General features: G+C 38.7%; 1 protein-coding gene across 4 annotated transcripts; it reads left to right on the forward strand.

Moving 5' to 3' along the window:
• Positions 1-1296: 1296 nt before the first annotated feature.
• Positions 1297-27592, forward strand: PTP4A2 (protein tyrosine phosphatase 4A2). 4 transcript variants are annotated; one of them, XM_045548413.1, is made up of 7 exons: positions 1297-1385; positions 14161-14252; positions 14905-15600; positions 18983-19075; positions 22287-22417; positions 24040-24114; positions 25122-27592. In XM_045548413.1, exons 3-7 carry the CDS (start codon positions 15505-15507, stop codon positions 25228-25230), a joined length of 504 nt encoding a protein of 167 aa, XP_045404369.1. In that variant the 5' UTR covers positions 1297-1385; positions 14161-14252; positions 14905-15504; the 3' UTR covers positions 25231-27592. The 4 variants fall into 4 exon arrangements, with proteins under 4 accessions (XP_045404369.1, XP_045404370.1, XP_045404372.1 ...); XM_045548414.1 differs by lacking the exon at positions 14161-14252 and having other exon boundaries at positions 1298-1385; XM_045548415.1 differs by lacking the exons at positions 1297-1385; positions 14161-14252 and adding an exon at positions 5189-5372.

Below are 27592 nucleotides of genomic sequence, written 5' to 3' on the forward strand. Positions count from 1 at the left end.
ACAGGGAGAACAGACCCTTCTCCCACTTTCAACTCTCAGGAGGGGGCCTTCCCTTTTCCTCCAAGGCCAGCCTCCGGTGCCTCTTTCTGGCTGCCATCTGGCAGTGGCCCAAACCAGCCTCCCAACTTACTAGTGACCACATTTTCCAAACCAAAACTCAGGACACATGATCTGGCAAAGAATTTCTGGCCAGCTTCCAAATGCAAGAGGCAACCCTTTCCACTCGAGAATCTCCAGAGTAATCCGCGTCGTCAGAGGTGACATTAGTTTGGAAATCTTGAAATTCAGGGTCTCCTGTTTCTCATTTTCATACATTATTGATACATGGTAACAGCCTCATGAGGTGACTGATTATTATTTCCATTTAATAGTTGATAATACTTAGAGGAAATCACTTGCCCAAGATCTTACATCCTGAATTTCGATCAGGGAGGGTTCTTAGGTCTTTAGGGGTTTTGTGTGCGTCTTGCAAGAGGATGGTGGGAAAGGCGCAGAAATACCTTTCACGAAGACGCACACGCCATTTATCTGGGGCTTCCAGGAAGGGTAGCAAAGAACTGAGCTGCCCGAGTTTCCACTCTGAGTTGGAAATCCCCGAGCACAGGACTCGGGAGCCGCCCCGTCCCATCAGGATCTGGCCCCAGGCCTCTGGGTGCAGGAAAAAGCCCTTCGACCTTGTGGGTCACTCGGCCGCCGCTGGCCCTTGCCCCGGCCCAGGTGCGAATGGGCGGGGCGCAGCGTGGGCGAGCGACTCCTGAGCCACGTCCTGCCCCGCCTCCCCGGTCACATGGACCCGCCTTCCGTAGCCGGGAGTGCGCAGCGGAACGAACCACGAGGAGGAGGAGCCGGGGAGGCGCCGAGGGCAGTGGGTCAGCGCCCCGCAGGCCAGGTGGGCGGGCCCAACCGCCCGCGAGCCGGCCGGCCGGCCAGTCAGCGAGCGCGGAGGGCGGGCCGGCGGCCCCGCGCGCCGCGCCCCGCAGCGCCCCCTGAGGGGCGGCGGCGGGAGCTGGTTCCGGCTGCGCGCGCAGCGGTGGTGGCGGCGGTGCGATCGGCTGGGTTGTAACCGTCGTCTGTCCCGGAGCGGCTGGAGCGGCAGCGGCGGCCGGGCACAGCGCGAGGCGACGCCACAGGGCAGCGGCGGCAGAGGCGGCGCAGGAGACGCAGCGGCGGCCGCAGCAGCAGCAGCAAGACGGACTCGTGGACACGCGTCGTCGCCGCCGCCGCCGGGCCGGGCCGGGTGTCGCGCGCCGAGGCTGGGGGGGAGTCGTCGCCGCCGCCGCCACCGCTACCGCCGCCGCCGCCGCCGCCGAGGTGACTGAGGAGAGAGGCGCCTTCCTCGCTCCCGCCGCCGCCGGACTTCAATGCCCAGTCCCCAGCTCGCCAGCGTGAGTGCGCCCCTCCAGGGCGGCCCCCGCGCCGGCGCCCGGGGCCTCCGCGAAGGGGAGGGCGGGAGGCGCCGCAGCCATTAGTGCAGGCCCGAGACACGTCCCCGGAAGGAGGGCCGGGCCGGGGGCGGGGGAGCGAGGGTGGGTGAGCAAGGGGGAGGTGTGAGTGTGTGGAAGAATGTTGAGTGTGTGCGCGCGTGGGGGGTCATGTGCGTGCGTGACGGCGAGAGTGTGAGTTTGTGAAGGGACAATGTGAGTGGGGGAAGACTGAGTGTGGGGGAGACTGTATCCGTGTGGGGGGAGTGGGAATGTCGGGGAGAAAGGGGGGCGGTATCAGTGTGAGGGGAGCGTGTGGGAACGAGTGGGTGAGTGGGGAGGATGTCAGTGTGCGGGGAGTGTGAGTAGGTGGGGGAGGAGAGTCTGGGAGGGAGAGAGTGATTGAGAGGGGATATGAGCATGTGTTGGGGACAAGGTGCGTCGCAGATGAGAGAGTGTGGCAGGATGTGCCCGCATTTGTCCAGTGTGAGCAGGCATTCTGGAGGCCCTTCCCCTTGGTCTTTGTGTGTGGCAGTAGTGAACCCTGGTGTTTTGGGTTAGGGAGTTCTTTCCAGGAGCATCTTGTCCCTCGATCCTCTGGTTCAAGTATGAGGAAAGGGTACAAGTCTCTTCAAGTGGCACTATGATCTTCTGATCTTCTGGCTCTGGTATTTTTTTCCCCCTAGAAAGGATGTGGTGAGGTTTTTTTGTTGTTCCATAAAATTTCTCCCCCACATGTCATGACATCAACGTAAATTTCCAGGTTCTTTAAGGATATGGTTGCCATCCCATGTTAGTCTGAGAGTTCTGAGAGTTAACTAAAACAAGCTTGTCTGTTGCCCAAGATCCTACTCTCTTGCCTGTAGAGTATTCAGATGCATATATTTTTTTTTTGGTAAATTACTGGTTTTTCATGTGAAAGGTATTTTATTGTTAGGTAAATTGAAGTAATATCTTTTAGGTTGTGACTTTTTTACCGTTCCAGAGAAAAGCTCTTAAGAAGTAATAATGATGTAATATATTGATGATGAAGAACCATAGGCTATTTTATTATGTTCTGGAATTTGTCAAGAACCGTCATATAAAGTGACCTGCAGTTCTAGTATCACTGTAGGCGTTCAGCAAATGCTTGTCTGTTTGGAGTCACCAAACTACAACCACTGCGGTCTTGTTAATATGGTACTTATTTGCTGCCGTGTTCTGTATTACAGAGTAGTTTCAGACAGGAAGTAAGTGAAGTTATGCCCTGTTAAGTGTGCAAAAGGAAATTAAGGTTACAGAATCACACACTATCAGGGCTTCAGACTCACTTACCAGTGTACCTTTGCGTTGGTGAAGATAGAAGTTGTTTGCTGTATTCTGAGCCTAATATTTTCAAGTTTCATATTGAATGGACTGATTATTGTCATGGACTTTTCCCATTCTTGTGTTATAGAAGTAGGGATTCTTGATGAAGAGTAATACTTTGATAGGGATTTTACACCTTGATGTAACCTTATAATGATGTCTCTTAGAAGTTGGGAGTCTCTCACTGTGATAAGCAAAAAGTAGGGTGGTCCTCTTGATAGTAGACATAGTGGAATTACAGTCAAAGTCATTGATGTGTAATTAGAAGTCAGAGGTTATATTTGGTTGTCCTTTTTTTCCAGTCACTAGTATGCTCTGCTTTCAAGAATAGTAAGTAGTATTTTTACTACCAAGCAGGGAAGGGATTGATTAAGTGCCTACTATGCTACAGGTGCATACTCATTTAATTCTCACAGCTACAATAAAGGTGGCAAGTATTCTCATTTGCATTCATTTGGCACATTTTGAGTTGCTTCTGTTTGCCAGGCTGCAGTGATGAACTCCCATGGACTTACAGGGATGAGATGAAGAGATACAGAGTACTCAAAAGGTTAAGTAACTTGTGCCAGGTCACACAGATAATAAGAGTTGGAGCTGGATTAAAAATCCAGGTCTGTCTGACTCTAAAGTCCTCGATTTTTCTGCTACACCTTACTACTCTCTCAATACATTGTTTCTTTTTGACGTTTCTTATCCAGGAGGTGATCTAGCAGCTTGTACAGATGAGAGCAGTTGAGGTTACAGCAGAAGACTGAATAGCTGGAGGCAAGGGGATCATTTAGGAGATACTTACTTGGGGCTCTTAGGGACCTAAGCTAGGCTTTTACGTGGGAGGAGATTCTGCCTTGAAACTCTCTTGGGGCCCCAGGGTGTGTGCTTTGAGACAGAGTTTTTATGAGGCACCTGGAATATGTCTGGGAGAGGGAAGTCTGATTAAAGAAATGCAATAGCCTTTTATGTTGTGTTTTTCTTTTTTGGGAAAAGGATAGAGTGTATTTATTGCGGCTAAGAGTTAACTAGAAGTTGTCTCTTTGGAAGTTTCTCTCTTGAGCTGTGTGGGATACTTAAATTGGGAGATTATGAAGAGCAAGTGAGAAAATACATGTGAAAGCACTTTGTTAATTATAAATTGAGTTACAGATTCAAAGTATTACCACTAAGACTTTTCTGTTAAGGCAACAGTTTGTTATATTTAGTAGCTGGAAAAGGCTGGCATTTTAGAAAACCTTTCCAAATGAAAAATAGTTTAGAACTGCTGAACCCGGTATTTTCTGACTCAGAACAGCAAAGTCAGACCACTCCCTCCGTGAGTCAGTCAAGTAATATTTAATTTGAACAAACCAAATTTATAGGCAGAAACCATTTATCAACATTCATTGAACTTTGGTGGCACTAGGGAAAAGTAAATGTTTGAATAGTTTTTGCATATGATTTTTTTAAAGTCTGAAAGCACCATGTGTAGTTTACTAAAAAAATTGCAAACAAGGTAAATTAGATTTATTTTCTTAAGAATTAACTTTTCATTTTGTCCTATAAATGTGGCATTTCATTATGCAGTAATTACAGAATACAATATTGAGATGCAAAGTTGAAATTTAGTAGGGATATATTTTACAGGGTTTGTACTTGTTTATTTTTGTAGTAATTTGGGGTTGGTAACCAGTGAAGCTTCTAGAGAAAGTATTTACAAATAAGATACAGAGGAGCAGTATGTAAATTATTAGCTGTTGCTCTTGGAAGGGTAAAACTTAAGTTTGATTGGAACTAAGGTTGACTTCTTCAGGTGCTATTCCATCAGCTATACTACTTATTGGATAGAAGTTAGGGATCTTTAGAAATTTTTGAGTAACTGGAAATCAGGATCCATAGTTTTAGCATGGTCGACTTAATTATTTTTACTGAGTAGAGTAGTGGTAGAGATCTTGTGGTCTTGGGATACTTGTAGAGTCTAACATTACACTTTAGGACTTTAGGTTTCAACATTCCCTTGAAAATCTTGTACCAAATGACAAGTCATCTCATTTAAAACTCAATCCTGTAAATGGTATTGTTTCAACTTCATAGGTAAGGACATTGATTTATAGCTTGATTGTTAAATCCCAGGTTTTGGAATCTAAGTTAAAGAGTGTCAGTAAATAGATAGCAGTAGATAAAATTTATTTTTTCTCTTGGTGCTTAAATTACTTAAATGTCTATCAAACAGTAGATGCTACCAGTAATAATTATTTTGGGCAATGACAATTTGAGTCTTTTGATGTGTGGAATATTTGAAAAATCTTTTCTCCATTTTCACCTTCAGTACTATTTGTGTATGTATAGAGGTGTCTGGTAGCTTTCTCCAGTTACCCTTTGTTTCGTTGACTGAACGATATTTTCCAGCTCCGTTGACTTCCTGGCAACTGTCTTGGGACTTGAAGCCTTATAGGATTGCTTGGTGTAGCTGAAGTGGATATTGTAGGAAAATCTTTTGCTACTTGAAGTGGTGGAGGTCTAGGCTGAATCAGAATTTGTCACTACCCTAGCACCTCCATGAAAGAAGCTACACAATACTGTAGGCTCTGTCCACTTTCCACAGTTCCCTATTGTGGAGTTACCAGGACTCAGGTAAGAAAATGACCACTCTCTCACACTCATAAGGTGATTTTCCCTGCACTGTTTGTTCAGTCAGAGTAGATTTACAGGGAACAAACATCTTTCCCAGAAAAATGACTGGAGGAGTTCACAGATTATACCAGTATTTTTTATGTGACTTGAATGCAAATGTCTTTTGTTTGCCTACACTGATTTTCTTGCCCATAGGTTATGTTAACACGACATCCACTCCAGTTTAAGTGGCCTAGAAACTAAATTTCATCATTTGAATATAAATTTACATTGCACAATGTTGGCTTTTTAAACTGTAGAGCATTTTAAGATTGGCTTTTTTTGGTAACTCTTTTCTAGTTGAACCTAGTTTGAAAAAATATTTTGAACATTAGAACAGTCTTTACCTTTAGAGAAGTGGTGTATTTAATTCCTTTCATAGTATTTTTGGGTTGAAATTTCATTCTTCTCAGAAAATGTTACTTCTTTTGGCATAAAATGCACACATGATATATTTGTTTTAGAAGATCAGATAAATTACTTTATTTTTATTTCTGCAGTGGTCAGATATGTTGGCTCTTAACTGATGTATTGTTTGACAAGAATTCAAATTCACGATCAGGTCTGTTTTCTTCCAGTTGTCCTTTAGTTTTAGTTAAAATTTGAGCATCCCCCTGCCACCAACTGTTTTACAGGAAACATTCTCTGGGTTGTGCCACTACAGTAGTTGTAAATTGGATTTATATACATAATTTTGATATTTATTGCTTTTAGTAGCAAAACAAATTGTTGTGTTTTCTACTTTCCATTATTGGTGAAAAGCCTTTCTTGAGGGAACGGAGTGACTGGTTAGTGCAGAAGGATATGAGTCATCTGCAGGATTTGTCAGCAAATTGAGAAGGATATGATGTAGAAACAATAGATTCTAGTGACATTATTTTCATTCCACATATGTGGTTACAAACAAGTTTCCTTTTGGTGATTAGTTTAAATTATGCAGATAATTTGGGTCTTTCTGGGTGAAAAGCATTTTAAATGTAAGTCATAGACTATACCCTCAATTATTTTTCTAGTAAGTTGAGTGAGATCTTCCATTTGGAGGTCATCAATAAGTAGAATTTAGTGAAACTTATATCATCTGTGACTTGGATTTAACAAATTGAGAAAATTGTTTTAAGTTTTTTGGTAATTATGGAACTGCTCAATAGATCAGAAGAGGCCCACCAATATGGCAGTATTTGCTTTCTCAGTGAGCAAAGAGTTGCTCACTGACTCCTAATCTGCTTTTAAATTCCGAAGAGCTTTTGTTACGTTTGAATTGGCCTGAGGTTCTCAGCATGGTCAAGACTTCCCCAGAGTTATCTGTCCTAACCAAAGACTAAGTAAGCTCCTTTGTGAAGTCACACTACCATGGCCCTTCACTGTTTCTACCAGTTTTCTGTCATGAAAGTTTTACCTTTCCTCAGAAGTCTTACTCCTACTCCATTCTCTTCACACTTTGTATCTTCAAAGTGTGTAGCATTAATATGAAAACTTAATGCCAATCAAGTATTTTTCACCTACATTGATTCTTCTAGGAGCTTGGTCCTGGATAGTATTTGTGTGATGTGCGCAGAGAGCTCTGCAAATGCTTGTTCAAGGAGTGGATGTACTGTATGTTAGTATCATTCAGAGGTGACATATTGTCCCTCATCTTAGTAAACATTTGGAGGAAGAGGACAAGAAAGATTGAATTTTGCATTCTTTAATTGGGAAGAGAAGGAAGGTGAATCCATGTTGAACTAAGCTAGTGAGTGAAGACTAACAACTCCTTGACATGGCATTATAGAGGTATTTCATCATTTTTATTTCCCGTTCATATGTAACGTGAAACACTGTATGGTTTTTAAAGATTGTGAATGTCACTGTGTTTTGTGAATATAAACATCATGCCATTATTGAATACTTAGTGGGCAGATGGTGTATTTTAAAAGACCACTAGCAGCTTCAAATAGAATGGTTTGGATTTTTGTTTGTTTATCTTGTATTCAGTACACAGAGATGGCTGTGAAGTATAATGTGATTTATAAAAAGCAAGTTTAGGAGAGGAAGTAAAGTGTAACTTACCCGGTTATAGGGGGAACTTGAACCAAAATGCCTAACAGCAGAAAAATTTCTGGGACTCAAACAAAAGAATTTATGCTGAGATGTATTTTGGGACGTTTTAATTCGGTATCCTGTGCATAGAGAGCTTCCTATCCCCTTTTTGGGGGTGGATACTGGAACAGGACCTTTAAGTATGCTCCATACATTTGACAGAATGAGGAAATGAAAAAGTTAAGCTGACCCGTAACCTTCTAAGTTCTGAAATACGGCATATTTTAAATAATGCTAACAATAGCCTGGAAATTTTTGCTTTGCATGCTACTCCTGTGCTGTAGGTTATTTTGAAAGGTGATTCAAATAACCTTTCCCAAATATCTATTTTGCAACCTCAGGGAACTTGCAGCTGTTACAGTCATTCTAACTGTCCTGATATAGCTCAGAAAACATTTCAGAGTGGTGTTGAGGGGCTGAATCCAGGTGTCCTTTTGGATTTTTACTACTGAATTTGCTTTATTACAATTGAAGTTCAGTATCTCAAATACATTTCTTTATTGAAATTAACGATTCAGTGGGTTCTTGGGTTAATGTATATATAGTGATGTTGGAAACTAAGTTAAAATGATTAAGACTTAAATTGTTCTCCAGGAAAATTAGCCTTTTGAACTAAAGAAAGAAGAATGGAACAAAGAAAGAAAATGTTAAGATTTAATTTTATGGGGAAGCATCTGAATTGGAGGTAGTTCTTATTGTATAAGGTTACCACAGTTAGGAAAAGAATGTCCTTAAACTTTGTAATAAAGAAGCTTGGGAGTCTTAAATGCACATAAACTAAAAGTCTTTAAACATAAACTCCATAGAGAGAATAGCTTTGATACCTTTGCCTGCAAATAAAAGTATGAATGAATAAAATCACTTTAGTAGAGCTATTTAATGTAATTTTTAAAAGATTAACTGAAAACAGTTGAATGTTCAATATTAGGATTGTGCTATTAAGATTTTTAATGTTATTACCAATGTTATTAAAAAACTTTTTAAGAAAAAGTGAAAATTGGCTATAGTGCTGTTACATTCATTTAACTTTTATTTATGAAAGGAAAAATAACATTTTTGGACAAGAGATTCATCTGGAGAATTGCTGATTTTTAGAGGAAATGAGTACAAAATTGAAAAGTAAATATTTTCAGGTGTGGCGTGAAAATATTTATTTTTTGTCTTACAGTTATTCGTAGAGGTAGAAATTATTAGAAAAGGACGTCTAATCACCAAGGGTACACACAAATTTGAAAACCACTCCCTTTTCATTTGAGCGGGAACAGGGCCCACAGGACTTCAGTAAATAACTGTCACTGTTCTCAGAAGCAGGTGGTGTGATTGTTGGTTAATTGCTTTCTTTTCCCTTCTGAGTGGCAGGCCATGTTTGCTGGTTCTGAAATGTTAGGACATTTTCCCACCGTCAAGGTCATGATTTCTTTTTATAGAACTGATTATTGATTTCTGTACTGGAACTTGATTCTCAAGTTCCCTCCTGAAACGAGGAAGTGGAAAAGTGGGAATAACCAAGGGAGTAACTGTGAAACTTTTTAACTGTAAAAATGCATCTTGCTATGTTTAGGTTATTTACTGATATTTTGGATCCTAATTTTTATAGAATTTAGTTGATACCTCTTCATTAACTTCTTAGGACTATAGTCAGTGGAGGAGGGGACTAATACTAATTTAAATCTTGTAAGTTTCAAGGAGCCAAATTATTCAATTTTAGTTTAATAAATGTAACCAAGGGATGAACAAAGATAGGTAGCACAGAGGGTGGAGCTGCTGTTTCTGCTGGGCTCTGGTGTGTTAGGAGTAGGTCATAAGAGATGAGTAAAATTTCAGTTTGAGACCAGTTACCTAGAAGATGAGTGTTTAATTAGTAAAGGAGAGTTCTCTTTAGTTTTCAAGTCTTCAGACACTTTTTTTCTCAAGTTGTCAAAATGCAGAAGATACAGTAATATTTTACAGAGGAATTTCCCTACTTCTTTCTTTGATGATTGAAAAGGTTTTATATTCTATTGTCTGAGTAGTCTCTGAATATTGTTAGGCTTCTACAAGTTTTTAAAGTTACTCAAGGCCTTGACTCTTTTTTTCACAAACCCCATATCCAGTCTGTGGACACATCCTTTTGGGTTCTACATCAAAGTATGTCTTGAAATTGACCCCTTCATCTGTACTAGTATCTTGGTCCAAGCTACAAAGCTCTCTCCTGGATTATAGTTAACAGGCTCCTAACCAATCTCCCTGTTTCTACTCTTACCACTTCTATAATCGGTCTCCACGTAGCTGCTAGAGTGATACTGTTTAAACCTTAAGTTGTAACTGTTGAATGAAACTTTCTGTTGGTTTCATTTGGAGTCATTGTTCTTTGAATAAAAGCCAAATTCTAGTAGTGGCCTATAAGGCTCTCTTATTTCTCTTGACTCTTTCTTTCTTCATTCCTTTGTCCTCTCTATTCCAGTAGCACTGCCTCCCTTGTTCCTAACACACTTCAAGCATGTCCCTGCCTTGTAACCTTTGCTACAGCTAATACTTCTACCTTAAATACTCCCCAAGTATCTATTTGGCTCACATCCCCAGATCTTGGATAAAATGTCACTTTTTTCAATGAGGCCTTTCCTGATAGCCTTATTTAAAATTGGAATTCCCCCTCCCTTCTAGCATTGTCAGTTCTCCTACTTTGAATTTTTCTCCATAGCAGTGACATTTTCTGCCCATTAATGTGTTAAGATCCTGGCCTGGTATGGTGGCTCACAACGGTAATCCTAGCACTCTTGGAGGCTGAGGCTGGAGGATCACTGGAGGTCAGGAGTTTGAGACCAGCCTGAAGAAGAGCAAGATCCTATCTCTACAAAAAATAGAAAAATTATCCAGTCTTGGTGGCATGTGCCTGTAGTCCCAGCTACTCGGGAGGCTGAGGCAGGGGGATTGCCTGAGCCCAGGAGTTTGAGGTTGCAGTGAGCTCTAGCCAGGGGGGAAAGCAAGACTCTGTCTCAAAAAAAAAAAAAAAAAAAAAGTGTTAAGATTCATCCTGACAAGGATCTTTGTTTTGTTTACTGCTGTTAAGAGTATGTGACACATAGTACATGTCCATTAAATATTTGAATTAATAAAGAAACTTATCAAGGAAAATGCCTAGCTCTTCAGGAGGATAAATTCTTTCCTGTTGACAGATTAGGCGATTTGTACTTATTTTAAAGGGAAGTGCAGGTGTCTGTTGTGAAGTGAGAATTTGTTTTAGGAAAAAATTGTTGCAGGGTTTTAGTCCTACATACAGTATTATGCTTTCCTGTTGCCTGATTGTAGAAACCAAACTGACTCAAATTTGCATGACTTCCTGTAGAATTTCTGGTAAGAAAGTAACACAGTAAATATATGCTTACTTGTTCCTCAGATCTTTGCTTTTAGATTTTGTTTTCCTTATATCTAGAATTCTTTTATTGTGCATTTATATTATATGCTGTTTTAATTTGGTGAATATTGGCATAGCCCATCAAATTAGAGGGTTTATTGTATCATTTAAGTTAGAAATAGAGAGAGATGATTTCTTAGTGGGAAGCTTGATGGGAGTGGATTGATAGGATTTTTAAAAGAATGCCCAGTAAGATTGGGTTAAATTAAACGGGGCTGCTTTTATAAAATTCCCTCCTATCTCTGAATTCACTTCTTTAATATTTGAATTTAGGATTACAGTGGCCAAGGCAGGACATGAATTTTACTCAGTTACTTAGTATCTTTAACAAAGAAGAAAACTCTGGAATTGTGTAGGTACAGACCTGCCTGGGACAGAGGATTAGCCCTCTAGAGGCTCTTTCTAATCCTATGATTATAGCACTGTTAAGAATTTAGTTATAAATCATTACAGGGTTCTTTATCACCCTGGAATTTTTTTAAAAAGGTAATACTGTATGTACATGGAATAAATTAAAACAGTTCAAAAGGTATATGTTAGGATAAAGTAAATCATGCACCTGACCTCTAGCCTCCAGTCCTGTGCTCCCCACCCCACCTCACCTCCAGGAAACCACTATTACCTCTTACCTTTGTAACTTTCTAGATTGTCCCTGGGTATGAAAGTATAGACAGTATTCACAAATATCTCTAACCATATTGTTGATGCTGTCCTACACCTTGCTCTTCTCACTTACTAGTGTCTTTTAGCCATCTTTCCATATCACTTCATGTGGCTCTGTTTTATTGTTTTTAACCTCTGCATAGTTTTTCTATTTTAAGAATGTGCCATGATTAACTTTTGGATATTGTATTGTTTCATGAAATTTTGGTTTTAGTTTCTCATCTAGGTAGATATTATCAGTAGAGTATTATTATTTATTTTATGTATTTATTTTTGAGAGATGGGATCTCACTATGTTGCCCAGGCTGGTCTCGAACTCCTGGCCTCAAGTGATCCTCCTGATTTGACTGGGGCTACAGGCATGAGCCACTGTGCTGGGCCAGCACTAGACTATTGACATCAGACAAACTTATTCTAACATCTTTCTTCAAAATTTTGAGTAGTCTCTGTTGTTTCATTGACTTAGTCTTATTGGCAATGCACTGTCTCAGCTTGCTAGCTTTTTCTAACTGCCTCTCTTTGTTCTTTTCTTCCTTCTCTTTATCCCTTCCCTCCTCCCCTTTCTTAATTTAAAAGGATTTCCCTGTTCCAGATCATCCTTTCTAATCCTTCAGTGAAGTTATAGTTTGGTAAAAATGGAAATGGTGGCCAGATGCGGTGGCTCATGCCTGTAATTCTAGTACTCTGGGAGGCCAAGGCAGGAGGCTAGCTTTGAGGTCAGGAGTCCGAGACCCTGTCTCTACTAAAAATAGAAAAAAACTCAGGAGGCTGAGGCAGAAAGATTGCTTGAGCCCAAGAGTTTGAGGTTGCAGTGAGCTCTAGCCAGGGAGACAAGCAAGACTCTGTCTCAAAAAAAAAAAAAAATGCTGCCTAGGATATGAAACTGTCCCAAATTCAACATTTTAAAAGTTAGGTTCTATAAAAGATGGAGAGAATATTTGGGTGCATATTTGAATTTGATCACTATAATGTATCAATTAGCCTTTTTCATCACCTGGTAAATTAAAATAATCAATTTTTACTTACATAGATAAAGCAGACCTAATGCCAGAGACACAACTTTAGAAGAAAGTTTTCTTGTATAGTGAATATATGCTTAATTTATGCTAAAATGTAGGGCTCAAAACTTTTGAGTACTTTCCAGCTGTGTTAGGTTGTTTACGATTTTTTTTTTATAAAGGCTGTTTGCATTCTTAAGTGTCACAGGAATTAACATTAGTTTATCTGAATTGACAGGTGCAGGAATGTGGCTGTTGATGTGTAGTTGAACTCTTGGGGGAGGGGGAGGGAACAGAAGCTTGCTTTTATCATGTATCTGTTAACAGTGATAGAACATACTGTTTCTTTTGGCAGACGTTCTTTTACTGGGGGTCTCAGTATTAAGAATTGAAAACTTAATAATGAATTATCCTTATCCCTGGAAATGGTCCTTCTAAAATGAGGTTGGAGGAGTAAGATGGGATAAAGATTGTTCTGTTTGCTGAGCAAGCAAACACTGGGAACTAGGTAGAAAACAATGCTAGAGCTGTAACCTTTAAGCCTGGCAATCACTACAATGTGGGTCTTTCAGTGCCTTCACTCAGCTGACACACATTTGCTGTGATAACATCATTGAACCAAAGGGATTCAAATAGGGTAGAATTTCCTCGTGTTTTCCTCTGCATTTCATGCAAACCATTGTTCTTTGAGTAGTTACTTTAATATCGCCCCCCCCATTATAAGGTCACAGTTGCAGATGAACATCCAAGCAGATATTTGAAGAAAAGTTACACTTGCATGGAAAAGATTGTGACTTGAAGAATATGTGGGGTACCTCCAAAATTGAAGGAAAAATAAACAGGAAATTAGGAGACCTGGGTTCTTGTCCTTGATCTGCTACTAATTAGCAGTGTGGTCTTTTTAACGTCTTTGAACCCCAAACATTTTTTTTTTTTTAAAGGTCAGAGCAGTTACCTCTCTAAGTTTTCCCTAGCTCTAAAATTCCTTGACTGTACAAGGAGTACTCTATGAAATGTCGTTGTGTAATCTCAGGTGGCTGTGTTTGCGGTTGCAGTTAGAATTATGAGTTAGGAATAGTGGTGGTGTGTATTTTTGCTTTTCTTAGTTTTGAGTGTACAAGTTTAGTGTTTGTTGCATTATTTTTGAAGTTCTTAGAATGCCATTTTGAATTTCATATTCACCTTTAATATTTTAGGAATATTTTAGTTTTGTATTTGTGTCAATGGTAATATAATCAAGTATGCAGTTTACAAAATACAATGCCCCAAGGATCATATAAAAGACTTGAGGATAGATGAATAGTTTTGAAAGCTTATAAGTCCAGGTTCTTAGGTATATTTCAGTTTTTTCCTGAAAATGGTTCTGTGGTGATTCTCTTTGATGCCTTTTTCTATCTGGTCACAATTATATTTTTAAGAGACTTCTAAATAAGCATTTATTGGTAACTTAGGAAAAAGACAAGTAACAGAAGTTAGACCTTGTCCCTGTTTCCAAAGAAATTTATGATTATGTTGACATTCTCTGAGCCAGTTATAAAGATTACTCTGTTTCAAAGCAGCAGGCCTAAAATAATATTAAAAATTCTGCCATTTCTTTTTCTTGCTTTGTTTTTGGTAGGAATTAACATTTGGAGAGGAGAATGATGTGTGAATCAGTGACCTCCAGATGATTTTGTACTCTTGAGCAATGATGTGAGAAATAGTAAAAAGGTAAACTGGACTAGAAATGAGAGGATAGGATTAGTTGAATCAGTAGGCATTGTAGTACATTGGAAAAAACATGGGACTAACAGAAAACTTCAGTTTGAATTTGGGCTCAACTCATTGTGTGACCTTAGATAAGTCAATTCACTTCTGATTCTCATTCCTCATATATAGTAACAATTACTCAGAGTTGTGAGGAAAAGGAAATAATTTTTTGAAAGTGCTTTATGGGCTAGTATCATAATTGGGGGCCAATGTATATATTTTAGATAGAATTCTCAAAGTGGAATTTTGGTTAATATCCTCCACCTATTTACAGGCATATCTTATTTTAAGCAAACAGTATGTGTGAAGGATCTATCTTTAAGTACCTTTTAATCGTTTAAAAAGTATTTGAGTTAAAAGTAATCTTATTAGCACAGAAACTTCATTGATTCCAGTTTTGGAAAAAAAAAGACATACTTTTGCATCTCTGATTTTTTAAAAACTCTTGATATATGGGTACTCCTTTATCCTATTCTTCATAGATGGTAATAATTTAGAATTGGTGACATTTCACATGGCTTTGGGCTTATAAAGAATGTGTTTTTGACTTCAGGCATTGTAATAACTGTGCTGTCAACCTCTAGTTCATTTTACTTTTGCTTTTCTCCCCCAGGTTTTTCGTTGGAAGATACGTTGCACATTTATGGCGATTCTGAGCGTGAGGGCAGACTTCTGCCAGGCTCAGCACAGCGTTTTCGCTGACAAGTGAGCTTGGAGGTTCTATGTGCCATAATTAACATTGCCTTGAAGACTCTGGACACCGAGACTGGCCTCAGAAATAGTTGGCTTTTTTTTTTTAATTGCAAGCATATTTCTTTTAATGACTCCAGTAAAATTAAGCATCAAGTAAACAAAAGTGGAAAGCAACCTACACTTTTAACTTGTCTCACTAGTGCCTAAATGTAGTAAAGGCTGCTTAAGTTTTGTATGTAGTTGGATTTTTTGGAGTCCGAAGGTATCCATCTGCAGACATTGAGGCCCAAGTTGAATTTGGATTCGAGTGGATTCGGAATACTTCTGCTTATCTTGAAGAGAAAAGCTTCATAAGGAATAAACAAGTTGAATAGAGAAAACACTGATCGATAATAGGCATTTTAGTGGTCTTTTTAATGTTTTCTGCTGTGAAACATTTCAAAATTTATTAATTTTTTTTTTTTTTTCCATTTTCCCCATCACACTCACACACGCACGCTCACACTTTTTATTTGTCATAATGAACCGTCCGGCCCCTGTGGAGATCTCCTATGAAAACATGCGTTTTCTGATAACTCACAACCCTACCAATGCTACTCTCAACAAGTTCACAGAGGTAAGATTGTAGCATGGTCTACTACTTTTTGGATTGATTTATAGGTAAAATTCCATTAGAATTAGCACCATTTAAAAAAAATCTCATCACAACGCCATTTATTTCTACAGTTGGAATATGGATGGCTATCCTACCAATCCTGTTTTGAATTCTGTTAAATTAGTTACAACAGATTTTTAAAAGAACATTTATGGAATTTAGGAAACTGTGGAGATTATCTAGTAGTATGTTTTTTTCTTGTGTCATTTCTACATTTGTTAACAGTTCTTTTGTCATAATTTCAATAATAAAAATAATTAACATTTATTAAACACAGTATGTACCTACCATTACAATCAGCATGTAATATGTATGCCTTATGCAGTAAGCAATGTTGTTTGTGCTTAAGGTCACAAATATAAAAACCGTATAAGGTATACATACTGTTATTATTTCCCTCTTACAGATGTGGAAACAGGGTCAGAGCCATTTAGTAATTTACCTAATGGCACACAATATGTGGTAGAACTGCTAAACTTACTTAGGTCTCTGATGCTAAAACCCATGTTGTACTTCAGATGTTCTAACCACCTTTGATGAAAAGCCACCCCCAAAACTAGTTAGTAGTAATCGTCATATATACCTTGGAAGGAAAGATGGTGGAGGGGGCCTTTTAAAATTTTTATGTGTGTGTGTGTGTGTCTGTGTAAGTGTGTATATATTTCTGATACAGGGTCTCACTCTGTCACCCAGGCTAGAGTGTAGTGGCGCCATCATACCTCACTGCAACCTCAAACTTCTGGGTTTAAGCAATCTTCCTGCCTCAGCTCCCCAAGAAGCTGGGACTACGGGTGCACACCACCACACCCTGCTAACTTTTCTATTTTTTTTGTAGAGACGGGGGTCTCACGATGTTGCCCAGGCTGGTCTTGAACTCCTGGCCTCAAGCAGTTCTCCCACCTCAGCCTCCCAAAGTACTAGGATTACCAGCATGAGCCACTGTGCCTGGCCTATATTTTTTTAATATTGATAGTTTGTACTTCATTGAGCAAACATTTGAATGTAAGCTTTTTAATCATTCCCAGGTTGTTTAGTTTAAATGTGGTTTCTGTTGTTGTATTTATAGAGTAGACTTAGCCAGGTAAACTCCTAGGGATTCCCATTTTATACATGGGAAAGCTGAAGCCAAAAGAGGTTTTGACTTGCTTAAAGTCGCAAATATCTACCATAAAAGATTTTTTCACCTTTTAATGAATGACTACTGTGGAGTTTTAATGGGATATTATTTGTATTTTGAAACTTATCTTTATTTTATTTTATTTTTTTCTTTATTTTCACTCAGGTTATTCAGGATGAAACTTATTTTTAAAATTCCTGACTTAATATAATACTTCCAACTTTCCTGAGTCTGTATTATAAGGCCTTTCTGTGAAAAATAAAGTCCTTTAGCAATTCAGATAACTTTATGCTTTAGATAACCAAACAGTGGGCACCACTTATAGGATATCACTGTTCCTGCTTATTTTATGCTTATAATTCCATGAGCTTCTTAACTTTGTGTACACAGTGTACAAGTTGATTCTAGGACTGTATGCCCTCAAGTTGTTCAGTCACCTTTAAGCATGGCTGAATTACGTGATACTATCTTGAGCCTGTGGATTCCTTGGCAAGAGACTGCAAAAGTGGCAAAGGCCACTCTCCTTCTGCAGCTATAAAAAGATATTGGTGGCTCTTTGAAAATAGGCAGTTACTGTAGGAGGGGCTTTAATTTTTTTTTTTTTAAATACGGTCCTCACTTTGTCACCCAGGCTAGAGTGCTAGAGTGCAGTGGCGCAATTGTAGCTCACTGCAGCCTCAAACTCCTGGGCTCAAGCGATCCTCCCACCTCAGCCTCCCAAGTAGCTGGGACTACAGGCATGCGCCAAAACACTCAGCTAATTTTTTTTATATTTTGTAGAGATGGGGTCTTGCTATGTTGCCAGGCTGGTCTTGATCTCCTGGCCTCAAGTGATCTTCCTACCTTGGCCTCCCAAAGTGCTAGGACTATAGGTGTGAGTCACCACACCCCACCTGGCATTTTAATATGCTATCTCTTCTCTTAATTTCAGAATTACTTTTATTTATTTCTTTAAATTAAAAAATAAGTGATTACATAAAAATCAGAAGATACAAATATGCAAAAAGACAATTTAAAATCATTTCATTGTTGACACCTGGCTTCCAGATGTTTTTCTCTGCATATATGTGTGTACTTATAAATATACATATATTAATAGATAGGATCACACTTTACATTTTTAAAAATCTTCCCCTGTCCTCCTCAGTATTGTTTTCGTAGCTGTCATAGTATTCACGGTAGGGGTGTACCATACTTCATTTAACCATTCCCCTGTTTTTGGACTGTTAATGTGGTTTCTACTTTTTTACCATTCAAACAGTTTGTGGTGAACATGCTGCTACCTAAATTTTTGTGTATATCTTTAATTGTTTCCTTTGTATAAATTTTCAGAAATAGAATTTCTAGGTCAAAGTGTATGTGAACTTTTTTTTTTTTTTTTTTTTGGAGACAGAGTCTCGCTCTGTTGCCCGGGCTAGAGTGCCGTGGCGTCACCCTAGCTCACAGCAACCTCAAACTCCTGGGCTCAAGCAGTCCTCCTGCCTCAGCCTCCCGAGTAGAGTAGCTGGGACTACAGGCATGCGCCACAATGCCCGGCTAATTTTTTCTATATATTTTTAGTTGTCCAGTTAATTTCTTTCTATTTTTTGTGGAGACAGGGTCTCGCTCTCGCTCTCGCTCAGGCTGGTCTCGAACTCCTGACCTCGAGCTATCCTCCCGCTCAGCCTCCCAGAGTGCTAGGATTACAGGTGTGAGCCACCGCGCCGGCCTGAACTTTTTTTTTTTTTTTAATTAAGAGTCAGGATCTTGCTCTGTTACCCAGGCTGGAGTGTAGTGGCTTGATCATATCTCACTGCAGCCTGGAACTCTTTGGCTCAAGCCATCCTCCTCCCTCAGCCTCCCAAGTAGCTAGGATTATAGGCATGCGCCCTGATGGCTGGCTAGTTTTTTTTTTTTTTTTTAATGAGATGAAGTCTCGAACTTCTGACCTCAAGCAGTCCTCCCACCTTCAGCCTCCCAAAGTGCTGGGATTACAGGCATGAGCCAGGCGTATGTGAACTTTTGAAGTTTTTGTGTTATGCTACCAAATTGCCCTGTAGAAAGATGAGTCATACTCACACCCAGTGAAAGTGCATGAGTGTCCATTATATATGTTAACACAATGAGAATGATTTTGATCTTTGTCTACAGATGATATCTCATTGTTTCTATTTGTAATATCACATTTCCAAAGCTCTGGTTGGAGGTTTCAAAAGCAAGTTCCCTTATAATTGTTTTTCTTTAAAGGAACTTAAGAAGTATGGAGTGACAACTTTGGTTCGAGTTTGTGATGCTACGTATGATAAAGCTCCAGTTGAAAAGGAAGGAATCCACGTTCTAGTGAGTGTGTAGTATTTTAATTTTTTTACTACAAACAAGTTGTACCTTTCAAACATAGATGTTTATAAAACTTGGCACTAGTAGTTTTGGTTTTTAAACTTGTAGTAGAAAATGCATTATTGATAGTAATCTTTTAAAATTCTTTTAGATTAATACTTGGGCAGTTTTGTTCCTTTTTGCCCTTAAAGCCTATAAATACAGAATGTTTTCAACTAATAAAAAGCAAAATTTAGTGTACACTTATTTTAAGAAGATGGAAATTTACATTTTTATTTTTTAAGGATTAATGCAACATGTAGCTTTTGTTTCTAGACTACTAGTTTGAATGTAACTGAAAGTAATTTCTATCAGACATTCTTAAGTCCATATGGAAGTATTCTCTGCCACTTTGCAAATGCAAGATTGGTGACTTAATATTTTGTGGATAACTTGTAGGAGGTAAAAAGGTGGGAGAAGAGGATAAGGAGGAGAGGGAGAAGACATTTTGCTCCAAGAGTAATCAGCATAATTTCTGACACTTATTGGTAGATTTCTGAGGAGCCTTTGTGTGATTAGATTTGTTTCATAGTTCACTTTGAACACAAAAGTGATTGAAATTATTTTAAGTTAAATTCCTCCTTAGTATCAAAATATGCTGTTTCCTTATAGGAAAGAAGGGAAGGCAGTGTAGTACGAAGAGAACTGGAGATTTTAAGTGGGTAGGAAGAAGGTAATAAGGATGATACTGGTTCAAGGTTATGTGCCTACTTCTTATTGAGTGGTAATTTTATAGTCTTTATTACAGTTGTCAGTGGTTGAGAAGGCAATTCATGCAAAAAAGAGTAAATGTCCTTGGCCGGGCGTGGTGGCTCACGCCTGTAATCCTAGCACTCTGGGAGGCCGAGGAGGGAGGATCATTTGAGCTCAGGAGTTTGAGACCAGCCTGAGCAGGAGTGAGACCCCGTCTCTACTAAAACAAATAGAAAGAAATTAGCTGGACAACTAAAAATATATAGAAAAAATTAGCCGGGCATGGTGGTGCATGCCTGTAGTCCCAGCTACTCGGAGGCTGAGGCAGAAGGATTGCTTGAGCCCAGGAGTTTGAGGTTGCTGTGAGCTAGGCTGACACCACGGCACTCTAGCCCGGGCAACAGAGTGAGACTCTGTCTCAAAAAAAGAAAAAAATGCTCAAGAGTAAATGTCCTTTTGGTAAGGCAATCATCTCATACCTGATCCATAAAGTTTCCTCACCTCCATTTTAGTGAAAACACAAAAACTGAATAGCCAAATAGTGTTTTTAAAAATGTATTTTAATATGGCATGGTAATAATTCGCTTGCGTTTCCATTTCTAAATGACTTTATGGTCCACTGGCTGGAAATCGCTGGGGATAAGTGTAAACATGTGTAAAATGCAGCCCTGTGTTTAAAAAAAAAAAAATAAAAACAAAATTTAAGCTTCTGAAATTAAGCTTGAATACAAGTTCATTTTCCTATATTGTGTGTTCTCCAGAGGCTAAAGGAGAAATCAACTTGTTTTGACAGATGGCAGGGTGAGAAAATGACTTGGATTGACCAGTCTGTTTGAATCAGTTGGTAAACACCTTTGCAAAATAGGAATGTATTAAAGAACTTGAACTAGTTTGTAGAAGATAATGGTAGGTGTGGGATTTATTGTAGGCCTTAAATTTAGATTTTTGTTTTGTTTTAAATAGCTGTGATCACACTAAATTAAAGGTCTAAGTTAAGCTTGAAAAAGCAAGGACATTTAGCATTAAGCTTGGAATCTCTCTCCTTTTCCCACACAGATTTTAAGATGGAGTTATTTACTTTTGCTAGGTGAAGAGGGTTTGAAATATTTTACTGTAAGAGGACATCCCTCAAATAAGACCTTTCAATCCTCTGAATGTCTTGCAAATCAGAGACACATTGGAATAGACTAATGGTGGTTTTAGCTGTGTCAGTTTGCAATTCAGATGTTTCTAAATGATTAATGATTTTTTTTTAGAAACTACTTATATGAGTAAGTGAAGCATATTTTATATTGTTTCTTAAATAGGTGAATTTTAGGGAGCATTAGAGGAAGTTCTTGACTAAGGCACCTGTTATACTGCTGTTTATAGTTAAATTCTGTAGTGACATTTATAATAACACTGACAGCCCTTTAATTAGGGGGCGTAGTTGACAACTCAAAACATAATGTGCTGTTGTGGCTAATGGGCTACATGAAGTGTTCTAGTGGTGCCAATAATGAGCACAGAATCAATTTAGTGCTCTGTTGCTTTTTCTTTTCTAGTATCTTAAAGTGTCCCTGTCCAGTCTCATTAGTAGAATAGCCTTATGTTTTTAAAAAAATTCCCAATAGTGATTTTTGCATTTCTGTCTTTGAAGCTTAGGTGGGAGTCAGGGCATGTAAAATGTGAGTACTGGTTTCTTAGGACCTCTTGCTAGGTATAGGTAGCAAGGCAGTTAAACCCCTGCCTGTACTGTGAGTGCATGTGGGGTTAGTCTTAATTGAAAGACAACCCAAATCTATGAATACAAAAAGAGAAGGGGGTACATGACAAAATGGGCTTTTGCTCAGGACCCTGTCTTGTAACACTGTCCTTGTTAAATGGGACATGTATAATTTAGGCAGAGTTTAAAAAATAATTGCTACCTTTAAAAAAAATTACTGAGCACATGACAAAGATGGTATATGTTTCTATCATGATTTACTAACAATTGGAGATTTCTTACCAGAGAGCTTTTCTCTAAAGAAAAGATGTCATAATTTAGAGTCATCTGGGGGGTAATCTTCAAAAATATTTGTAGAGACCAATGAGACACCAGTTACAACACTTTGCCAGAGTGGACTTTTAAATCATGTTGACATGTGTTGTGTCCTCTCTACTTTGTCTTGGCTTTAATTACAGTTTTCTCTAATTACTACTCTATTCAGATACCATATTTGGGAGAACACTAGCTCTTTTGACTTGGATAAAGAGATTTCCATAAGATAAATCTAGATGTGTACAACACTGACTGCACTTAATTGAGAAGGCTAATTTATTTGGCAAACTTTAAAAACCCTGGATAATTTTTCATCAATGATCAGAATTGTGTCAAGAATAGGTATATAGAGTACAGTTGGTTCGGTTAGGCTTGCCCTATGTATTATGTGCAGCTATTCTATATTAGAATGTTAATCTTGGAATAGATATCAATTTAATATAAAAGGTCATTTCTTTGCAGGATTGGCCATTTGATGATGGAGCTCCACCCCCTAATCAGATAGTAGATGATTGGCTAAATCTGTTAAAAACCAAATTTCGTGAAGAGCCAGGTTGCTGTGTTGCAGTGCATTGTGTTGCAGGATTGGGAAGGTAAGCTCTTACTCTTTTGCCTGTGAATTTATTATCATGATGAAAATTTCACTTTGGTAGAAATTTGCCATGTATTGCACTAAAGAACATTAAATTACCTAAAAGGAAAGGAAATGAGATATAAAAAGCTAGTGTAATGATTTCTCACTACAACCTTTTGTGTTTCATCAGGTTGTCCAATTCTAATGCACAACTGGATTTAGTGGGTGTTTTATTTTTTTCCCTATTTCAAGTAATCAAAGGTTCAGGTCATTGAAATAGGCAACAAAATTAAAATCATTTTAGAGTTTGAAGAATCCAAACATGGGTCATTTTGGATTGAGATGAATGGGAATTTAATAGGTAGAAAGCAGATGGCTAAACTTTAGACTCTTGAAAGGAGATGTATGGATGAGAATTGACCCTGATCTTAAAACCTCCCCCCGCCAACATTGCTTGGGATAGTGTTGCAACACTCTCATCAAAGACAGATTAAATGCCAATTTAGGATGTGTACTTTGACTCAAAACGTTAGTGCAGGCTGTTGTTGCCTCAGGGTAGTGGTGACTCAGGCTGTTAGCTCTGCTTTGTCCTTTTGTTTACTATTTTCCTTTTTTGCAGTTTAGTGTAGTATAGTTTCTTCATAAGGGCAAAAGTTTCAGTTCTTATCCTGAAGGCTGAAGATAATGTTGTAACTTGACTTGGAGCAATTTTTTTTTTTTTTTTTTTTTGAGACAGAGTCTCACTCTTTTGCCCGGGCTAGAGTGAGTGCTGTGTCATCAGCCTAGCTCACAGCAACCTCAAACTCCCAGGCTTAAGCAATCCTACTGTCTCAGCCTCCCGAGTAGCTGGGACTACAGGCATGCACCACCATGCCCGGCTAATTTTTTCTATATATATTTTTAGTTGTCCAGATAATGTCTTTCTATTTTTAGTAGAGACGGGGTCTCGCTGTTGCTTAGGCTGGTCTCGAACTCCTGAGCTCTAGCGATCCACCCGCCTCAGCCTCCCAGAGTGCTAGGATTACAGGCGTGAGCCACCGCGCCCGGCCTACTTGGAGTAATTTTATAACTAGTAGCTATCTTAGGTAGTCCAAAGTTGGTGCCCTGTGATGGGCTTTCTAAACCATGATTTCCTTTGTTAGATTTTTTTAAAACTAGAGAACTGTTCCTAATTGTCAGTTCTTTGGCACTCTCGTAGCTCATCAGACGGATTTTGTTCAAAAAGTCTAGCACCCTTTTAGCATTTGATAAGGAAATATTAAAAGAAATTTATAATGAAAATTCTGACATACTTGAAGTACATGATATGTTTAGCCATTTATTTTACTGTGATAAGGGCTAAAGACCAGTGAAGAATTTTTGATAATATGTAATGATGAGAAAATTTGAGATGTAATGTGATGTGTTAAAGAATAAAGATCTTAGTGTAGGTTTAGAATTCAGTGCTTTACTAAAAATAGATATTACAGAAGCTATAATGATGGATAATTTTACTGTGTAGGAAGATATCAGATACTTTAGTATACAGGAAAAAGGGTAACTCAAGCTTTGCTTTATTTTGGTAATGTGTAATCCTGGGTTTAAAAAAATCTTTTAATTTCAAAGACTTGTGGATGTTTACATGTGTTTTTCTCTCTGCAGGGCACCTGTGCTGGTTGCACTTGCTTTGATTGAATGTGGAATGAAGTACGAAGATGCCGTTCAGTTTATAAGACAGTGAGTGTGAAGTTTTGTCTTCAGAAACACATAAAGCAATATCATGTATGAGGAAGGAATTAGGGAAGGTATCCATTTGTAGTGTGTGATAATTTGCTGTCTTTGGCTTAAATTATTAAGCTGTAAAAAATTTAGAGCAAGTAATAAAGAGATTCAATACTACTGGCTCCCAGAGTTAAAGATTTTCTAATTTGGGTGGCAAATTTGGTCCAGTATATGATATGAATATCTAAGAATCTTGAAAATAGCTAGGTAGAGTCTCATTGACTTAGTGCTCCTTTTAATATATTCCATACAATTTCCAAACAACTCTCTATGACAGGGAAGCAAGAAGAATGCATAAAGGAGCAGTTAATCACCTAGGACTCTTACATGACCTATTCAGGCAAAAATTCAGGATGCTAATGCTCAGACAATCTTGGCATCGGTCTGGAATAATAGGCCATGCTATTTTGTTGTCCAGAATTCTTTGGCAATTATTGTCTCATCTTTCCCTTTGAACCCTTTCTTTACAAAAAGAAAGAAAAAGAAAGAAAAAAGTAAAGACAATTTGTGACAGAGGGCGTGAAATATATGGCAGCAGCTCTTGGAAAGTAAAATATTTCAAGAGATGCCATCTGTCTATGTCTTGAGCCTGCTTCTTCATCTTAATATTTTTTTTTTTAGCATCCTAAATACTTGCTACCAGTTCTAACCTGAAGAATATATTAATCTAATTGGGAAGAGTATAGTCAGATGTCTCTGGATATACCATTCTGATCTTTATTAAATGCTTAATAGACTATAATGGCAGTCAACAAAGAAAATTTGTTCCTTCTGGGAATGCTCAGAAAGTTCATGTTGGAACTGAGCTCTTTAAGAAGTGATGTGGTATGGGAAATATGCTGGTTTTCAGCTGTGTAGAGTTAGTTAGAAAGGCCTTAGGCTGTAAATAATGCATTGCAGTCAGTCAGCTCTTTTTTTTTTTTTTTTTTACATAATAAAGTTTGCCATTCTTATACTTTCAGAAAAAGAAGGGGAGCATTCAATTCCAAACAGCTGCTTTACTTGGAGAAATACCGACCTAAGATGCGATTACGCTTCAGAGATACCAATGGGCATTGCTGTGTTCAGTAGAAAGAAATGTAACAAAGGCTGACTTGATAGTGGCATTTAGAGGGAACTCTTGGTACCTGGAAATGTGAATCTGGAATCTTACCTGTGTCATCAAAGTAGTGATGGATTCAGTACTCCTCAACCACTCTCCTAATGATTGGAAAAAAGCAAACAAAAAAGAAATCCCTCTATAACATGAATAAAATGTTTAAGAAAAGAAAAAGAAAGAAAAAAGGGATTAATTCAGTGAAAGATGATTTTGCTCCTAGTTTTGGAGTGTGAATTTCTGCCAGGATTGAATTATATTAAAATTTCCTGTCTTTTTAAACTTTTTCAAAATAGATCTCTAAGGAAAACCAGCAGAACATTAGCCTGTGCAGAACCATCTTGTTTGGGGAGCACACTCTTCCATTATGCTTGGCACATAGATCTCCCTGTGGCGGGATTTTTTTTTCCTTTTTTGGAAAGGGGGGTATATTTTTTTTCCCTCTTCTCTCTTTTCTCTCCTACCCCCTCTTTCCCCCTGATACAAGTAGATGGAATAGGGGAAGCCCTTGTTGCTGTAGATGTGTGTGCAGTCTGGCAGCCTTAAGCCCGCCTGGGCACTTTTAGAAAAAAAAAACACCAAAAAAAAAAAAAAAAAAAAAGCAGTGGCATATATACATTATACGATCCAGGTGGTTTTTAGTCTTTACTGAAAACGGGGTGTTCATGTTAGTTTCTTTTCCTCAAAACCATATCTAACATTAGACAAGGTAACCAAGGGCATTTTGTTTTGATAAATTAGTGGGGAAAATGGCATTTTAAGAGGAGTCTTCTCGAAGAACTTAGCTGAGAGTCAAATTCTTGTCTTTCCCAACCAATGAAGCTAAGTGGGTATCCCAGAAACTTGTCTTCTGAAAAGGAGAGCTCCAGGCCATCACTAAAGATGTGTCCAGGCAGAGAGCACACTTTCTACACCCTGTAGAGTTGTGGGCTGTAGCATTACTCTGATTTTCTGTCTAATGATGTCAGAGAATGCTGGTAGTTTAAAATTTTTATTTTAGGACTTGTACTCTGAATTTTCAGGAACAGTCAAAGGAGTAGCAAATTCACAATATTTTGGACTTGAGAAATGCTTGTGGTGGGTATTTTCCAAACTGCCCCATATATGTACAGTTCAGTTTAACCACTGATTGCCTTGTTATTTTCTTACTAGGTTATTTTTGAGATTAAAAAAAAAAATCGCTGGTTTAAAACCAACAATGCCTAAGTGAGTGAGTGTGTGTCCACAGGCCATAACAGGGTAGAAGAGAGACATCGAACAACCCAATGAATAGTGAAGGGACTGTGTTGCTTGTGAAGTGGTGTGATAGCATTTCTGTAGATTCTTTGCTGGATTTAATGAGTTGATCTAGAAAAGCTGTTTGCTGCTGCTTTGCAGAAGGCAGTTATGACCAGGCTACATTAACAAGCAGGTAGAGGCGCACCATCAGGGGCTCTTGCACTGTTTGTTTGCACCTAAACATTGCATACTGTATAGTGCCCTGCTTCTGAGGCTCTGAATACAGGCTTAGAGTCATTGTGTCCTGCTGGAATTTGCTGTGCAGAGCCATAAGCTTCCTGTTCTGTTAGCATCAGCTAGGCTAGTATGAATGGACTGGGACCTTGTCTCACATTGATGTTACCTCAGATGTTGGCCAGCTACATGAACTGCCTATTTTCCTATTGCCGGAGCTTTGATTTTTAACTAAATGAAAATCTGTAGATTCTCTCCTCCCCCACCCCACAAAACAAAGCAAAATAGAATAATGCTTTTGAAAATTGTTTCTAGAATTTTAAAGTCAAAAATGATGGTACTGTCCAAAATTATTTCAGAACATGACAATAGATTCGTTTAACATAGACTCAAGATCAAAACAGCATTACATGCTAAGCTAAGATAGACTGTTGACTCCAAGGGTTTTGATCAATACCATAACAAACCTTTTCCCTTTGACATGCTCTGAATTTCGTTGTTTGCAGGGAGGGTGTGTGTGTGTGTGTGTGTGTGTGTGTGTTTGTGTGTGCGCGCGCACCTGTGCAGTGTCCATCAGTATCGGTGCCTGCCTGAGTTAGGAAAATTTCATTCCTGGTTCTGTATTGAGGAGAAGGATGTAAAAAGCAACATGAAACATTAGCCCTCGTTTTGTTTTAAATTAGACTAATGTTAATTGTTCTCAGAACTGGATTTTTTTCCCTCAAAATTAAAATAATTTTTTTCTTTTGGATTTAATGAAGTATTGCTAGCTGAAGCCAGTTTGACATGGTGAGAGAAATGTCAGACTGATGAAAGGTGTGCAGCCTGATTTAAAACCAAACCCTGAACCCTTTTAAAGAACAATAAACCATATTTTACACGCTC

Source organism: Lemur catta, chromosome 3 (assembly GCF_020740605.2).
Source record: "Lemur catta isolate mLemCat1 chromosome 3, mLemCat1.pri, whole genome shotgun sequence".
NCBI classification, from domain to species: domain Eukaryota; kingdom Metazoa; phylum Chordata; class Mammalia; order Primates; family Lemuridae; genus Lemur; species Lemur catta.

What these genes read in the sequence shown, in the direction of transcription:
- PTP4A2 (XM_045548413.1), top strand. Translation starts at nt 15,505, where the DNA reads ATGAACCGTCCGGCCCCTGTGGAGATCTCCTATGAAAACATGCGTTTT. An exon ending in AGGAAGGAATCCACGTTCTA is followed by an intron (nt 19,076 to 22,286) that starts GTGAGTGTGTAG and finishes ATTTCTTTGCAG; the next exon opens with GATTGGCCATTTGATGATGG. An exon ending in TGTGTTGCAGGATTGGGAAG is followed by an intron (nt 22,418 to 24,039) that starts GTAAGCTCTTAC and finishes TTCTCTCTGCAG; the next exon opens with GGCACCTGTGCTGGTTGCAC.